Genomic DNA, 17,548 nt, shown 5'->3' with positions numbered 1-17,548 from the left:
GAAAAGTCAAAACTTTTCAGAAAAATAACTGATTAATCTTAAAACATTTTCTAGAAAAACCTGGACACTTCTGAGTTTGACGAGTTGAAAATTTGCTAGCAAAGAAATAATTTTGAGATTAAACTTAGAAATGTTCAAGAAAAAACTTCAAGAAAAAATCCTGAGTTTCAAAAGTCAAAAAATTGCTTTGAAAGAAACTAAGATTAATTCAGAATTTCTTACAATAGTTTAAAAAAAAATACATAGATTTAACCTCAAAAATTCAGGTTTTCTCTTGCAAGTTTCATTTATTTTGTCAAATTAGAAATTTCTAAGTGTTTTTTCTAGAAAAATTCTGAGCTCAGTTTCAAAATTTCAGTTTTTTGGATGACATTTACTCCTTTTTCCTATAATGTCCCTGATAAAAAGCTCTTTATGTGTTGATTTTGTCCGTTTTTATCCTTAAACATCAACTCGGCTCATTTGGTTCCGCTCATCTTCCATATTGCCCCTCAGCGGGAAATAAACTCAAAGTTTTCCACGCGTGGATGTGACGAACCAGAACATCCAGCAGCGTCGCCAGTGGTCATAATGTTTTGCCTGATCGGCGCAGGTTTAAGTTTCGTTTTCAGGGAAGCGAAGAAGAACGAAAGTGTCGCAGCTGATTCTGACGGACCGGACACAGAACCCAGCTGATCCGACAAAAACGGCTGATCGTTTTCTGGTTCGGAACCTCCAACCGAACCGAACAGATAAAAGTTCCGCTCCGATGTCTGTCTTCTGGATATCCTGTTTGAGACTGAGCCTTCTGGGTCGCAGGGAGTTCGGTAAGTTCTGCGTCCCATCTTGGCAGAAATGCGAAGGTTTATTACTGGACTTTAAAAAGTAAAAACAGGGAGGAAAACTTTATTTTAAAGCTTAATTTGATTAAATGCGGTTTGTTTTTTTTTAATTGTAAAAACTCGTTTAATGTGACAATTTGCTGAATTGTTTTTATTCAGGCACATTAGAGGGCAGCACAAACAGCCACAGCATGTCCAAGTAGATTTGAGCTCCGACTTTGACTAGGCCACTGGTTTTCTTCAGAGGTGACCTGCTGGTTCTGACCCAGTTTAGAGAATCTGGACTGGGATTTCAAGGATGTTGTTTTTTTTCAGATTTGGATGAAAAAAAACATTGGAGGAAAAATAATATTTCAGTCGTTTTTCTGTCTTGTCTAAATGTTCTTTCACTGCATCCTTCCTTAATCCCTCCTTTCCTTCATTTATTCCTAGTGTCCTTCCTTTTGTTTACCTTCTTCCCTTCCTTGTTTTCTTTCCTTTCTCTGTTCCTTCTTTCTTTTTCAGTACTTTTTTCTTTATTTCCTCCCATTCTTCTTCTTTGTTTCATTATTTCCTTTCTCTCCTTTCTTCCTACATCTTGTCTTTCCTTTCTTATTCTTTCCTTCCTTTCTTCACTTCATGTCTTCTTTCTTTCTGTCATTTCCTTCCATCCTCTTCTTTCCTTCATGACTTCCTAATTTAATCAACACATTATTTTCTTAATTTTGGTCATCCATAAAATCAAAATAAATCTTTAAAAATACCAGTTTGACTTTTGGCTGTCAAAAAGTAAAAATGTAATCAAGAAGAATAACATCTATGATATCGTAATTGACTAATTGTTTTTGTTTTCCTCCGTCAGAGATGAGAGGCCTCTTTAACTACTATCTGTCCTGCTGCGCCAACACTTTGCTGCAGACCCTCAACGCCACCTGGGAGCTGGCGGACATATTAGAAAAGTGAGTTAATTAACAGCAAAAATGAGCTAATAAGCTAATGTTAGCCTGGGGTCCTAAAAACGGAGCACAAACGTGTTTTTATAATTTTATTTTAAGGTGGAAATCCGCCGGTGTGAGAGCAGAAGATAATGTTCCCTTCCAGCTAAAGCGGATCCTGAAGATGATGCAGGAAGACCTTCCTCATCCCGCTCCTCATATGGACTTCCTCCGCTGCTTGGACAGAAACCGCATCCGGCGTAAGACACCCATCTTTGCACCGCAGAGGTCTCACTCTGACCACCTTTTCACGCTCCTGTTTTTGCAGTGAGTGTGCAGCACGACGCAGACGAAGTTTTCCTCTCCATTCTGGATTTCATTCAGCGGCAAATGGATGACCGGACTCTGGTCGGCATTCATTCTCAGATTTATCATTTAATGCTTCATCTAGGCAGGATTTACTTATTATTTTTTTCTTCTTCCAGGCTCTTGAAATCCAGAATTTGTATAAGATTTCAGTGGAAACGCAGGTGCAATGTTTGGAGTGTAACAACGTTCAAACGCGGGACAGTCACCTGCTCAGCCTGCCGCTGCACATAAAGGACGACCGAAACTCTCTGGTATGTCTTCTTTTGTTGCTCTTAAAAGCTTGGCGATACTAAAAAATAAAATTTAATTCAACATATCCACATTTAAAACGTTACACTCATTGTAAACAACCTCAAGTTTAAGGATGTTCTAAATTTATCGTATAACTAGTTAGCTTCGTTGCAAGTTAGCTAACGGCAGCAGCTAGCTTCATTGCTAAGCTAATGCTAACTCGTACATATAAGCTAAAATGACAACAAAAATACATATATATTTTTAAAGCTTACTAGATAAAAGTCAAAAATTTTGAGATTGTTGTTGAAAGCCTGGAAATTTATTTTAAAAGTAAAAAGAATTGAAGCAAAAAAAAAAACAGCCATAAAAAAGTCTAAAGATGAAAATGTGACTTTCAAAACAAAAATGTCAGAATCTTGTCTCAAAAATTTCCCAGGTTAATCTCAAACTTTAAAATAAAATCTAGCAAACTTTCAACTTTTGAAACTCAAAAATATAGTTTTTTTTTCTAGAAAATTTGATTAATCTCAAAATTTCAAATTTTTTTTAAAGCAAATTTCTGATTTCTCATAAAACTACTGCTGCATTCGTCTAATTTAATGACTTTATTATTATTTAAAACAATGTTTTTTGATCGCTTTGAATTCGAAATCCAAATAAATAGAAGTAAAACAGATTTGTCAAACAAGCACTCTGAACTAAAACACAAGGAGAACATTAGTGGAAAATAATCCAGATTTTCAAATAAATAAGTCTTGAAAAGCCAAAAATTCATTAATCAATTTATCACCCAGTTGACTGCTTATCTTCTTGTCAGTTTATTTGGTTCTTACTTTAACTCTTAACTTTTTCAGAAGGACTGCATGATCTCCTTCTTCGAGCAGCAGGAGCTGCGGGGAATTGACTGCTGCTTTTGTGCACAGTGTGAAGCCAAGACACCAACCAAACAGGTCAGGATGGGTTTCAGTTTTTATCAGTTCACCAGAGAACTGATAAAAATAAACAAACGAAGAACTGATGAGCCAAAGAATATAAAGCATGGAAATAAAATGCAAAAATTAGAAGTTATGTAATGGTGGTGTGAAGGACCAAAAGACAAAACATATTCAAAAATAATTATGAGTGCTAAATATAAATTAAAGAAATGAAAAACTAAATAAAATGTAAGTAAAGCAAAAATCTCCAATTAATCCAGAAAACCACAGCGAACCCACATGGTTCAGAAAGTTAGCATGAAAGCGTTCGGAAAATTTGCTTTTATGCAAATTTTCTGAACCGTAAGAGTTCACTGTATTTACTTAGCATGAAGCCAAATTTTCTGGTGGCTTTTATGCTAACAGGAAATTTGCGGATTTTCTGTGGGTTGTAATTTGAAAGTATTTGTAAAAAAATTTGCTTATTCGTGGAATATTTTCATAGTATCAACCGAAAATACAGTATTCCAAAGAAAACGCGGCCCAGGAAGCTGGAAAGTGCTACTTGAAACGCTATTGGCTGCCTTTTAGAAAGCAGCCAATCAGGGAGCACAGTTCATTTTCCTTGCTGCTGATTGGCTGAACCCTTTAAGGCGGAGATATTAGCGGATATTAGCTTCTGTTAGCTAGGACTAACATGGTTTTCTGTGCTTATTTGATGTTTGAATTATTAAAACTAGCTGTTACTTTTGTTTTTAAAGGGAGCCTTTTTGTAGTTTTGATCAGAAAGATTTATAAAAACATGAATTGGTTATTTTTGCTGCGTCAGCTTTAGTTTTAAGGGATTTCTTGATATTTCAGATCTGACAGTAACCAGGCCTGTGTTAGTTTTTAGATAAAACTCGCTGTCTTGATATCAAATTTTATTTCAGATAAACTAAAGTGGTCCCTCTAAATCTGCTTTTCAGGGTGTCAAGCTTTGCTCTCTGCCTCAAATCTTGTGCATACAATTGAAACGCTTCAGAAATATACGTGGATTCACCCGAAAACTCAACTGTAGAGTCACTTTCCCAGAAACATTCAACTTCTCTGAGTTTCAGAGAGAAACCTTCTCTTCACACTTTACTCAGGTACCTGACTTTTTTGCTGAGTATCTGGATATTATATATATATATATATATTTTTAAATTAAAACGTTTTGTTTTTCTAGCAGAATGACTGCAGGTATACTTTATATGCTGTGGTTGTGCATTATGGCGATGCAATGTGGGGACATTACACCGCTTATGTCCGCCACAGAGTGAGCAACCGCTGGTATTATGCTGATGACAGCCATGTTTCTCAAGTATGTTTAAATCTGTCTCATTTCAATGAAAGTTATATGGCTTTTAAAAAAAAATCGACATGGATACAATTATTTTTATGATTGAATCATATAAAACAAAAAATGTTTGTTGAATTTATATTGACAAATTTTTAATTTTTCCTTAAGCTAAAGTTATAGAGCATAAACAGTTTAACACAATTCTGAATTCATAACGTTTAATATAATTATATAGGTTTATAATACTCTCTTTGAATGCTGCAGTTGTAGATCTTCTCTAAAAATATTTCAGATTTCTGTGCAAATCTGTGATTAAATCAATATCTTATTATCTTGGCAACTTGCAGTCCTCTTGGGAAGATGTGCAGAAAACTGAAGGACATCACTACAGGTAACTGTCTCATAAAGATTTGTTTGTATTATGTTCTCTACGTAAGAACACATTTTATAAAATAATGAATATTATTCTCATTACTGAATAAAGTTAATTGATAGTGTTGCTTCATTAATAATTCAAAGAGATCTAAACAACTGGATGCTAGTTTGTGCAGTTAGCTATAACGTTAGCTTAAACACAACCACAAAATGGAGGTGTAGATTCAGGTTCTATTTTATTGTTCTCTTCCTTAATGGTTGTAAATTATTTTAATTATTTTTGATATTATTTTCAAAAGCGATTTAAACAAATTATTTCCCGGCATCTTGTAGGAGCTATCTGTTCTGCAGTGCTACTGCTAGATTATATAGATAGCAAGAATTAAACAGACTCAATAAATTGATGTGTAGATTCAGTTTTTATTTTTATTCTATTTTATTGCAGTTATCTGCCTTAGTTGTAGCCAGATTACAAAACTTATTCATGAAACAACCTCATTACCTTTGATCCTAGGAATTTCTGAAGTACTTTATAACTTCCAAAAGCAGCTAACTTTGTTACAAGGCTAACGCTAACTTGTCTAATAATAACAATAGGAATCTAGTTAAAGTTGTTTAACTAGATTAAAAAAATTGTCATTATAAATAATGACATTACTGTTGATGCTACCTCTTATTAAAATTTTAAAATGCCGGTTTTCTAACTTTATGCTACAGCTAGCTCTACTGCAGTGCTAACACTAGCTAGCACATGTTCTTAAACATGAACAACAAATTGATTCATTTTCAGAGGTTTTTTCTTCTGCCATCTAAAACAGTTGAAGGTCTGTCCTGTTTTTGTTATCATCTCAGCTATTATTTATGGAATAAGCTAATTAGCTTAGCTTCCATGCTAGGCTAAAGAATCAGTTTTGTATTCCTTTCAGTTCCTAAATCAGAAAACTTAAGGGTTCCTTTTGCTATAAATGGAATATTTTATTACTCAAGAACTTTATTCAATGTTTAATCAATTCAGGTGTTTGCCAGACTTTTTAACTTTTTTTTTAGTGCTAAAAAAAAGGAAATCCAGTTTTACTGTTCCTCTGAAATCGGTTTATTGTTTGTGTGGTTTTTTTTTTTAGAGGGACTGCATATATGCTAATGTACAGAAAAGATCCAAAAGAAGACAATCAACAACCGGATCTGTCTGGCTGAAGCAATAGAAGAAGAAACGTTGATGATGCAACATAGAAAATTATAAATTATTTACAAATGGTTTATGGTGTTTTTATTATCTTTTATTGACAGATTATATTTGTTAAATATTGTTAACCATTTAAGGAAGCTTGTCAGGATTGTAAACACACCAGCAGTTTGTGACAAAGGCCAGAAGATGGCGCTCCAGCATTAAAGTATGTGACGTCCACTGGACAGGGGAGATTTTAAGGGAACTTCAGCAATAAGACTCATTTTTATGTTTGTAGGGTTCATATGTTAATATCTGATTAAATATATTTGTATTTAAATTTCTTTTGATCACACCAGCTTTATTTTAACCGGTATTGTGAAAATTATTGATTATGAAACTTTTTAAAGGTTAACAGAAGTTGTTGATGTGAGACAAAACAGTCAACTTCACAAAAAACGGTGCTTTTTATTCTGCTTTTCTCAGTTCTGGGGTTCCTCAGGGATCTATGTTGGGTTCCCTGCTTTATGTTTTCTACATGCTTTTCTTGGGTCTGTTATTTCATCGCTCTGTGGTTAATATTCAGATCAATTTACAGAATTAATATCGCAATTAAAATCCATGATGAATGAACAAAAACCTGCCTAAAGTTGAACTTTGTTTCTTTAGAAGATGCTTCTCTGGTTGATTATTTTCTTTAATTTAATAACCAATAAGTTTTCCTTTCTAGAAGAAATTCATAAAAGAAAATATTAGACAATTATTTATTTTATTAAGGTTATTCAAACTTGATCTATGCATTAAGTCATAAACATTTATGGAACGTTATTGTTGCTGAAAAAGTTAAGGGACATTATTGTTGTCAACAATGACGTGTTTTAGATTGCTGTGGAGCCAATCTAAAGCGAAACGTTTTACAGAATTATTGTCAACAATAATGTAATTAATGTGTTTTGAACACATTTCATGGCATGTGTTCACTTTTTTCCCCTTTTTTCTTTTAGTAAATATAGTAAAAGTTAATTACTATGGAGCTAAGTTTGGGCCATACAATTTTGTCAAAACATGTTTTTGAAACTAAAAAATATTTTTAAACTGAAAAATTACTTTAAATCTCAAAAATGTATCTGAAACAAAAAAATAGCTAAAAACTTTTCAAATTCAATGTTTTTTTCCTGTTTCAAATCTTTTTTTCCATTTTATAATTATTTGTTAATTTAAAAAAAAAAATCTTTTCAGTTATATTTTTTAAGGCTCCAATTTAGCTCCATAAATTGCATAAAAAGAAAACTCTTGTCAGGATTTTGTTTTGTAAAGATTATTTCAGTGTTTGTCTTTATTCTGAGTTTAAATATTTGAAGTTTTTGGTAGTAATTTGATTGTTGGAAAATGTCATTGTGTTTCATAAATCCCAGCAGTTTGCTTTTCTCCTCGTCGTTGCCGGTTGTAGTTTTTGCCTGTTGATGCTGTTGGCTGGACGCCTGTTTGCAGCAGCAGCTCCTCCTTTCGTCCTCCATTTGACCCCGACAACAAGCCAGACAAAAACACGGACTCCTCCTCCTCCTCCCTGCCAAACTCTGGACCCTCACACACGTGAAGCTGACAAAACTCGAACCAACCAGTCTGCCAAAACAAAGTCCCACCATTTATGAAGTTAGTTTGGCTTATTTTCTTTAAAAAAATAATCCCATTATTCAGTCCCTAAAATGCTTTAAAATGTTTTACCCTGAAACTGTAAAGTAAAAATATTTAAGCATCGTAGTGTGAAATTCCCATTAAAAAAACTAATTTGGTTGCATTAGCTATTTCTTTTTAATTTGTTCAGTTTAGTGGTTAAAAATGCAGCTCTCATTGGATTGAACATGTGGCAGCCACGCTGGATTTTAAAATCAGTGTTGCTTGATTGAAACGCGAATCTCAAGTAGTCAGAACTGGTTGAAATTCCAGTTTTTGACTTGTTTCAAAAATTTAAATACCATTTTGTGAAACTTGTTTTTTTTTACTGTGCATTCCAACAGTTTAAAATAACTTTAAAATCGATTATTTTCTCCAGAACAACCCAGTCCTGTGTAAAAATGTAACACCGTTTCTTAGTTAAATTGAAAAATAACACTGCTTTTATTTTACCAAATGAAATCATTTTAAAGCTGCATTTTATTTTTATGTTTGAGAATATCAAACATTGCAAAAGAAAAAAACAGAAACATAAGAAATTTAAGTGTTAACTATATTTTTAAATGGTTTAAAAACTCCAAGTTTTATTGGAAAAATAATTTTTAAAGAAAAAACAAATGTAAATTTAAAAAAGCCAAACAGTGACTAAGAAATTGTTACGTATTACTACCCCCCTTGTAGTGCTTTTATTTTGACGGTCCAGGCCGGAACAGCGCGTCTTGTTTCCGGTTAGCTTGATTTTCTGCTTCGTCTACATAACCATGTAGCGTCTCTAGGTTAGAACAGCAGGAAGAAAAAAGACCGACTTCACGCCCAGAAATGTAAGTTGTTAGAATTAACTTTACAAAAGTCAGACAAAAAATAAAACTTTTTACTTTGTGGAGAATTTTTAAAAACACGCAGCGCTCATCAAGTCTCCCACCTGTTAAACTGTTGCGTTCAAAGTTTCCGGGAGTTTTTAACCTTGTAGGGTGGGTCATAAAATAACTGAGTTAAATAATATATTATTTTATTTTATTTAGAACTGTTATAGTTAAATCTACAGTTGTTGCGCCAAACGGCTGAAAACTAATCTTTAGATTTAGATTATTTGTGTTAATCCGGGTTTAATTTCCAAAAGTGAACAAAAATAAATATCCACTTCATTTTCTTGTTTTCATGAAGGCACATTAGACTTTAAAATTCCATTATTTTTAGTATTTTAATTAATCTTAGAAAAACAAAGAACATAGCATATTTTCCTCACAATATTTTCTTAGGAAAAATAATAAATAGCTAAAATAATAATTTAGTCTACAACATTAATTTTCCAACACAGTTAATATAAATCTTGTTCATTTTAAGTGAAAATCCAAAAAAGTTTTTAAACTGGACCAGATTTGGGTCCAGATGAGGAACAGAAAAGGACAGAAAACGTTTTTTAAAAATACATTAAGAAAGCTGCGCAGTGGTGCAGTTGGTAGCAGAAGGTCCTGGGTTTGATTCCCGACCCAGAGTCTTTCTGCACAAAGTTTGCATGTTCTCCCTGTGCATGCGTGGGTTCTCTCCAGGTTCTCCGGCTTCCTCCCACAGTCCAAAGACATGACTGTCAGGTTAATTGGTCTCTCTAAATTCTCCCTAGGTATGAGTGTGTGCGTGTGTGTGCAAAAGACTTTTAAAAAAAGTTTTACCCAGTTAAAAAAGTTACATGTGAATTACTTGTTATTTTTTATAGGGACTCTAAGTGTAGGATTTTATTTGACCAGGAAGTTACTTGAAAACTGCTACATTACAGAAGAATATATTAAAGGTATTTATAATTAAAACATAAGTACAAAACCAAACAAAAAACATAAAAGTAAGATTTTTTATTTTATTTATAATAATAATCCCAATTTTTAGATAGTCCACTCTAGACCCAACTGTCCTATTTGCTTTTTGTTTAATCTCCATTTTTAGCTAATAAAATATTGACATTTAGCCTGTAAAGTTGGTTAAAAATGTTTGATTTTATTTCAAACCAATCGGCTCCAGTTTTCTTCTCCCTCTAGTTCTTGTTGTGTAACTGACCTGCAGCCTGATTCCTCCCCATGTGTAAGGTCAAAGGTCACTTCAGCAAGTGTGGCACAAGATTTCTTTTTTCCCCCCAGTTATTACAATAGAGTTTAACTTATTTTTACAGCTTTATACGGGGACGGTGGACGGGAAGCTGTGGAGAATCGGTCCAGATATAAACTAGATATAAACGTTTCAATCGACATCAATAATTATTGATTAGTTTTTTGTTGTAAATATCTGAAATCGGAGGCGTGACCTTTCACGTTTTCACAACATGACGTTTTTTATTTTTAAGCAGTTGTGAGGCAAAACCTCAAACTGCTGCTGCGCAAGTTACTTAACAGGTTGTTGCTAGGTAACCAAAGAATGAATGAGTTGCTAGGTAAGCAGAGTGAGTGACTCAGTTCATTACACCGACTTAGCGTAGCTAGCCGTGAGAGGTTGAGCGGTTAAATCCTTTCCTCTGCCTACATCTCCCAGAATGCTGTGCGGTTTTGGATCAGAGTTCTGTATATTTTCTATATACTGCACGTTCTGTCAGATGTTTTATGTAATGACATTTATCACGTAATTTTTCATAGGGGGGGAAATTAAAGCTAATGTGCTGAGCAGCGTTAGGAGCGTCCCTGATAAACATGGAAAAAGTGATTTGTTTGTGTTTTCTTCCCGTTCTTCTTCAGGCTGTGGAGACGATCTTTGCTAGCAGCGCTGCTGGCCGTGGCGGTCGGAGTTTACCTGCTGCCGTCTCCCATAGATCCCAAACCTCACATGTAAGTGTCAACGCTATAATTACAACATTACAATTATAGTAATGTTGTAATTGTAAAATTAAATTTAGTTTAAAATAAATTTGAACTAAATTTAAAATTAGTGTTAAATATAGTTGCTTGGCGTTGCTAATTGTGTGTGTTCAGTCTGAAAGGGCCTCCTCCAGCCCTCCAAGGGCCACTGGCTGTTAACACACGACTGCAGAGGGGCCACAGGCTGTTCACTGGAAAACTACACGGACCAGAATCCTTTGCTGCTGATGCTCATGGCGAGTCTTTTCCTTCATTAAAGTTACATCCTTCTTATATAAGACACACTGACTCCCTGTTTTTAACTATTTTCTTTGTAAGTAATTAGGATTATTAATTTGGTGGCAGTAATTTGTTTTCACCACTAGATGTCATTACTTCCCAATCTCTTTACCTTTAAACTGATTTTAGGAGCAACACCGAGTTTTTGCATTGATAAACTGAAGTGAAAGTTGTAAAAGTTTTCATTTCTTGTCCGTGTTTTATTTCAGGTAACGTTTATACGGGGACGGTGGACGGGAAGCTGTGGAGAATCGGTCCTGATGACAGCCTGCATCTCATCACACACATGGGACAGGATCTACCAGAATGCGGTTCGGATACTTTAAGAAATCATTAAATCTCCATGGCAACCATTCAGTTGTGCAAAACACCTGACTGGACATAGCCCCTCCTTCAAGACACAGCTCCTCCCCCACTCAGCTCCTTCAGACTAGCCAGAAGCAATTAGCAAACACCTTGTTGGAACTCGTCATAAGAGCTACTTAGTGCAACGCTGGTAAAAAAGTTGTTAAAGGGTTAATAGAGGAGCCATGTTGTGACAATTTCCTGAAGGTGGAGTTTCAGAAAGAGCAGGAGCTTCTCAAAGAGACAGAGGCGTTAAATTACAAAGTCAAATTTCTTTAAAGTCATAAATGATATAGAGAGCGATTTTTTAGCAACTAAAGTTAACATAGTTGCTTAATTGTGCTCCAAAACGACACAATGTGCCTCAAAAACAAAATACTTTCAAGGAGTTTTATTTTAATTGGTCCATTTAATGTTTTTCATCAGCTTCTGTGATTCATGTTCATTATTAGAAGTAAAAGCTGCTAATAACATCATGTAGTAAAGTTGAAGGGTGTTAGTCGCCTCATATTACCAAGTAATGTGTAAGCGAAACATAATCTCTATCATTTTACTATCCTGTATTTTCTTAAACATGTTTACATCCTGTTGCTATAGTAGTTCAGTACAGTAGTTTAAACTACCAGCACGTGTGTTGGATGTTTCCAGGCAGCAGCACTGACTACGAGCCGGTCTGCGGTCGTCCTCACGGCGTTCGCCTGGACCGCCGCGGTCAGCTGGTCGTTGCCGACTCTTACTTCGGTCTTTACAACGTCGACCCTGAAACTGGAGGAAAGACTCTGCTGGTGGCCAGCACCGACGGTACGGTCCGACGGCTTCAGCTGATTTTTACAAACGCAGATGAATGAGGAGAATGTTGTTCTGTCACCAGGTGCTGATGGCGTTCCCTTCGCCTTCCTGAACGGCCTGGAAGTCTCCTCCCAAACGGGGATCGTTTATTTCACCGACTCGTCCAGCCGCTGGGGCCGCAGACACGTCAGACTGGAGGCAAGTGGGTTTTCAGGAAACCTTATTTCACCGTTTTAAATTAAAGTCCCTGAATTTACAAGAGGAATATTTATGCAGAAATTAAGAATTGATGAAGAGGCACTTCACAAATGTTAACTACTCTCAGGCTTTAGCTGGAAACATCATACATGATATTTTCTTTATAAGTTAGGAAGAGAGCCACAAATCCACAAAATGTATTCAAGTAAAAGTACCATTATTTCAACATATTTTTACTCAAGTAAGAGTGAAAACGTAAAAATGTTACTCATGTCACTGATCAAATGATCACTCATTTAATATCTACAAGTTACATCATCAGATGGACCACAATATGAAGTTAAGTGAACATTTTCATCGTTTTAAGACCAAAATTATTCATATAAATAACAGAATTACAAAATAACAAAATTAGGCAAAAATAAAAATTTAATAAAATAAATAAAAAACGACTGAAATTTTAACAAAACCTGCAGGTCTGTGTCTGGTGAATTTTTGATTAAAATATCTTCATTCACTGGGTAGAAAATCCAGAAATTTTACTCAAGTAAGAGTAGAAATACTTCATAGAAAAATTACTCCTAAAAGTACATTGTTTTCTAAATGTAACTCAAGTAAATGCATTTACTGTCCAACTCTGGTTACGAATGTTTGAAAAAGTGTTGAATCATCTGTAAATTTGAGTCTAGAAAATACGGATTGTTTTAAATGTTCAGGACCAAAAAAATCAAAGAAAACCTAAATCACCTTCACTGACCAAGATTGTTTTCACAAGCACAGAGTTTGACTTTGAAGGGTTTACATCAGCCTGGCGGGGCACCAGGCTTAAGTTACCCCTCGCCAGGCTAAAAGCGTTGTTTCTTTAAATCTTTTTAAAAAAATTTTTATACACCAGTAACAGTGACAGATTAAGCTAGGCTTATACTCTCAACTACTTGTTTGGTTGCAGGTTTGCTTTTTCAAGTTTAGTTGAGGTGTAATATTTGTGAAATCTGTCTTGTAGCTTCAATGGTTGAGATGAAGCTGCTATTTTTTTGATGCTTCAGGTGATCGAGTTGAACAGCCTCGGCCGCCTTCTCTCCTTCGATCCTGTGAATAAAAAGGTTATGGTGCTGCTGGACTCGCTCTACATGCCCAATGGAATCGTGTTGTCGCCTGACGAGAACTTCCTGCTGCTGGCTGAGACCAGCATCGGACGCATACTGAAGTACAGTCGAGTATTTACACCTGTTGTCACGAGGTGTTTCATATGGAAAACCAGTGGTGGGCACCGCTAACTAAAGCTAGTCGCACTAAACCTAAAGCTAGTTCAGCTAACGCTAATGTACTGCTAAAACAACACAGTATTTAGCAAAAGCTAATGCTAACATGCTAAATTAAACTATGTTGAACTTTTATCAAAAACTTGTAATTTTTGTTATTACACACCTGGATTTTTGGTTGTGCTTTGGTTCGTGATTCTGACTGAAGTTTTATAGTTGTTTTGTTTTGCTAACTCTGCCGTTGACACAGATGTTGAACTTCATTCAACTGAAAGTTTACAAAACAGCCAAGTAATACGGAGCCCCCTAGGGGACATGGGGGATTTTTTTCTTTTGCTTTCCCTCGCAATACTGTACTGGTCAGTTATGCAGCATAATTGAACACTGTAAGCCTTTCTTACGGTGGGCGCCGTACTTTACGCTTTAATATAAGGTTATGTGAGGTTTTTCCATGAATGTTAGTATCTTTTTGTGAAATATCTGAAGTTTTATATCTTTCTTTAGGATAGAAAGGCACCACAAACCTACGATATAAACAGAAACCTTCCGTAAGTAGGAAAGAAATAAAAATACATTATAATTTGGACTATTTCTGAGTTATTATCGTGGGTAATAAATCATCTGACAGTTTTGATTGTGTCTCTGTTGTGTTCTAGTCTGAATGGTTTAAAGAGCTGCTTTCAGTTCCATCTTAGCCTTAACAGACATAAACATGCAGTAAAAAATAAATCGATTTTCAATCAGTGTTTTGCACCAAACAGTTTTTATTATTAACAAGTTTTTATTATTAAAAACACGACAGACTAATGATGGTAAAGGGCCGAACTGGGTTAACTCGGGGAATCTCATCTGTCCGTTTATCAATCAACTCCAAACCTTTTCTTTGTTCTGTCACAATTATCGATTTATTCCATTTTGATGATCAGGCTCCAAACTTTGCAAGGACTGACCGCCCCGCTCACCGCTTCTTAAAACACACTAAGCCAGTATTCTTCCCATTCATACCTGGTGACGTCACGCCCACGTCCACACACCTAAGTGTCAAAGCCTCTGCTCCTGTCGTATCAATAATTACTTATTTCATTCATATGGCTCTTACAGAGCCTCAGTGAAAACTTGTTTATTATTATTAACTGTTTGGTGCAAAACACTGATTGAAAATCAATTTATTTTTTACTGCATGTTTATGTCTGTTAAGGCTAAGATGGAACTGAAAGCAGCTCTTTAAACCATTCAGACTACGAACACAACAGAGACACAATCAAAACTGTCAGATGACTTATTACCCGCGATAATAACTCAGAAATAGTCCAAATTATAACGTATTTTTATTTCTTTCCTACTTACAGAAAGTTTCTGTTTATATCGTAGGTTTGTGGTGCCTTTCTATCCTAAAGAAAGATATAAAACTTCAGATATTTCACAATAAGATATTAACATTTGTGGAAAAACCTCACATAACCTAATATTAAAGCATAAAGTACAGTGCACACCGTAAGAAAGGCTTGCAGTATTCAATTATGCAAGCCTTACAGTTTTGCGAGGGAACGCAAAAGAAAAAAATTCCCCATGTCCCCTAGGGGGCTTCGTAAAGTAAACTTTAGAATTTGTCTGGAGAAATTAATTTAGAGGAAGCTAAGTTCGCTAAACATTTTCAAGGTTAGCAAAAATGCTATTAGCGGATTAGCGGAAGTGTGCACTGGTGAAGATGATATGTGGTTCTAAATATTATTTTTAGTAGTAAAATTTCTTCTCAGGTATTGGCTGAAAGGCCCGAAGGCAGGAACTAAGGATATCATTCTGGACAACATGATCGGTTACCCTGACAACATCCGCCTTAGCAACCACGGAACTTTCCTGGTTGGCATGACGACGACGCGATTCCAGAAGCTTCTGCCGCCCTTCCTGGACATGATCGCTCCGTACCCGGCAGTGAAACGCTTCCTGGCCAAGGTTGGAGGCTTTCTATTAAAATTAGACTTTATTCTTTAGTAAACAATGACATGATTACTTATTCTTGATATTTTGAACAATTTAAACTGGAAATAACCACAGATTAAAACTGTAGTTTTGTTCATTAAGTATAATCCATGCAGTTGGGAGCAATCTGGAGGTACATTTCAGTATTTTCCAGGTTTGGAGAACTTATTTCTGTCTGCATGGTGATATTTTAAAGTCTGTTAAACATGTTGGTGATTTCCTGGTTCATGTTGGTGCAGCTGGTTCCTCTGAGCTGCTACAACCTCCTGCTGCCGCGCTACGCTCTGGTCCTGGAGCTGGGATTGGACGGACAAATTGTAGGATCGCTCCACGATCCTGATGGACGCCTAACGTGGGCCATCAGCGACGTCTTCCAGCACCGAGGCAGAACCTACCTGGGCAGCACTGACTTACCGTTCCTGCCTGTCCTGGACGCCTGAGGAATGAGCGCACAAACCGTTTATATTTGAAGTATTTTTACTAGAGGTTTAAAATAGATAATGTTTTCATTTGGGAGAGGAGGCATAAAATGCCCCTTTAAGGCTCGTCCCTTTTAATTACTGCTAAATCATGTGTTTTAAGAAAACCTCTAGAGCTATAAAAGTTTAACTAAAAATCCCCAAATTGACTGTGATTGAAAGTTAGACCTAAACTTTTAATGTAAACCACTGAAATAAATGTTAGGTTTAGTGAAACGTCTTGGTTTCCTAGCATTGGCTGAATTTTTAAGTATTATAGTTGCAAAAAAGAAAAAAGCAGGGTGGAGGATTTAAGATGGCCGCCGCAGAACCAGATTGTTCTTTTTCCTTTGTTTCCTTTTCTAATTTCTTTATTAATTGTATATTTTTTTTCTCTCTTTCATCCTTCCTAATTAACTAATTATCCCTAAAAGTCAGGAAACCAACCATTTTAATCCAATCAGGGTTGTGGCTGAAGGTTGATTTTAGACACTTTACCAAATATTAATGGAGACAAATCTATAAATTTAGCCTGCACCATTTAATTAAATCACTAAAAGTTTGGATAAATATATTTAACTGTTTTTGCAAGTTTAAATAATGTAAACTCAGCTTTTTCATGACATTTAGAATAGAAGAAAGAAATTAAAGTAAAAATGTAACAGATTCTTTATTTGGACAAAAACACGACATATTTAAAAGTGCATTTTTATTTTTAAACTAAGTGATCAGTTTGAAGGAAAAAAACTTTTTCCATGTTAACTGTAGTAAAGATTATCATCAGTAGCAGCTGAAAAATCTGGATATGATTCACAAGTTTCATCTTTTTCCCTGTTTAATAAGTAATAAGACAGAAAGCAGTGTATGCTTCTCAATACAGGATATTTTAAAAATGCTAATAAATAAAAAGAAATCCCTTAAATCATTTCCCTGATCCAGCTTTGAATTTAAATCAAAAATAGGACATTTGGCACTTCTTTTCATTGTCTTCAAGTTCTTGTCTTATCTGTTTTACATGTTTAAAAAATGTAAAATTCTTGATTAAACACTGAAATGCAGCCAAACTATTTAACTTCCTGCTTCCTGTGGGACAAACAAGTGTGCAAATCTGTGCTGACAGGGAGACGTTTTCAGTCTTCTACAAGCATCAACTGAAAGACATGAAGTTTAACGGTTGATTTGGCTTCAGAGACACTAAGCCACCTGATCCTGACTCCATCCAGAGAAGATGGCGGCTCCAAAGCAAGGCAGTGGCAGCAGGAAAAGGCCTTCCTCCTCTTACTGTGAGTCTGCTCAGCCTCCAGCTGCGGCTTGAAAACAGCTGCTGAGGGTTGAACTTAAACCTGACAGGAGAAAAATAACATTTTTTAATGTTGAATCTGCAGGGTTTATTTTTAATAGTGACAAATGCTGGCTGTAAAAACCACAATGTTACATCTAATTTACTATGCTAACAAACAGTGTGTAAGTTGACCTCATTTTTTACATACTATAATGTTGTCAAAAATACTTAAAAAGCACTAAGTTCTTTAATATTAGTTATGTTGGTTCCAGATTGTGGCACAACTTGTGTGCTAATGTATTGCTAAAATGTGAAGCAGTCATGATAA

General features: G+C 35.4%; 2 protein-coding genes across 5 annotated transcripts; both read left to right on the top strand.

Moving 5' to 3' along the window:
• The first annotated feature begins 330 nt into the window (after nucleotides 1–330).
• On the top strand, nucleotides 331–6,866 carry usp18 (ubiquitin specific peptidase 18). Of its 3 annotated transcripts, none has more exons than XM_028044029.1 (10): nucleotides 338–806; nucleotides 1,663–1,759; nucleotides 1,856–1,995; nucleotides 2,064–2,143; nucleotides 2,221–2,355; nucleotides 3,193–3,288; nucleotides 4,221–4,382; nucleotides 4,463–4,597; nucleotides 4,924–4,967; nucleotides 6,073–6,866. In XM_028044029.1, exons 1-10 carry the CDS (start codon nucleotides 749–751, stop codon nucleotides 6,143–6,145), a joined length of 1,020 nt encoding a protein of 339 aa, XP_027899830.1. In that variant the 5' UTR covers nucleotides 338–748; the 3' UTR covers nucleotides 6,146–6,866. The 3 variants fall into 3 exon arrangements, with proteins under 3 accessions (XP_027899832.1, XP_027899830.1, XP_027899831.1); XM_028044030.1 differs by having other exon boundaries at nucleotides 340–806; nucleotides 4,466–4,597; XM_028044031.1 differs by lacking the exons at nucleotides 4,221–4,382; nucleotides 4,463–4,597 and having other exon boundaries at nucleotides 331–806.
• Nucleotides 6,867–7,385: 519 nt separating this feature from the next.
• LOC114161018 (adipocyte plasma membrane-associated protein) lies at nucleotides 7,386–16,996 on the top strand. Of its 2 annotated transcripts, none has more exons than XM_028044027.1 (9): nucleotides 7,386–7,769; nucleotides 10,508–10,597; nucleotides 10,742–10,863; nucleotides 11,116–11,217; nucleotides 11,900–12,052; nucleotides 12,123–12,238; nucleotides 13,285–13,445; nucleotides 15,258–15,453; nucleotides 15,720–16,996. In XM_028044027.1, the coding sequence occupies exons 1-9, from the start codon at nucleotides 7,765–7,767 to the stop codon at nucleotides 15,918–15,920; spliced, it is 1,146 nt and encodes a 381-aa protein (XP_027899828.1). In that variant the 5' UTR covers nucleotides 7,386–7,764; the 3' UTR covers nucleotides 15,921–16,996. The 2 variants fall into 2 exon arrangements, with proteins under 2 accessions (XP_027899828.1, XP_027899829.1); XM_028044028.1 differs by lacking the exon at nucleotides 7,386–7,769 and adding an exon at nucleotides 8,501–8,611.
• Nucleotides 16,997–17,548: the final 552 nt, after the last annotated feature.

Source organism: Xiphophorus couchianus, chromosome 17 (assembly GCF_001444195.1).
Source record: "Xiphophorus couchianus chromosome 17, X_couchianus-1.0, whole genome shotgun sequence".
In the NCBI taxonomy this organism is placed as follows: domain Eukaryota; kingdom Metazoa; phylum Chordata; class Actinopteri; order Cyprinodontiformes; family Poeciliidae; genus Xiphophorus; species Xiphophorus couchianus.
This window is presented reverse-complemented; position numbering and strand designations above follow the sequence as displayed.

Excerpts from the sequence above, each read along its gene's own strand:
- LOC114161018 (XM_028044027.1), top strand. Across the intron at positions 10,598-10,741 it reads ATAGATCCCAAACCTCACAT|TCTGAAAGGGCCTCCTCCAG; the intron begins GTAAGTGTCAAC and ends GTGTGTGTTCAG. Across the intron at positions 10,864-11,115 it reads CTTTGCTGCTGATGCTCATG|GTAACGTTTATACGGGGACG; the intron begins GCGAGTCTTTTC and ends GTTTTATTTCAG.
- usp18 (XM_028044029.1), top strand. The coding sequence starts at position 749 with ATGTCTGTCTTCTGGATATCCTGTTTGAGACTGAGCCTTCTGGGTCGC. Across the intron at positions 1,996-2,063 it reads GGACAGAAACCGCATCCGGC|TGAGTGTGCAGCACGACGCA; the intron begins GTAAGACACCCA and ends CTGTTTTTGCAG. Across the intron at positions 2,144-2,220 it reads AAATGGATGACCGGACTCTG|GCTCTTGAAATCCAGAATTT; the intron begins GTCGGCATTCAT and ends TTCTTCTTCCAG.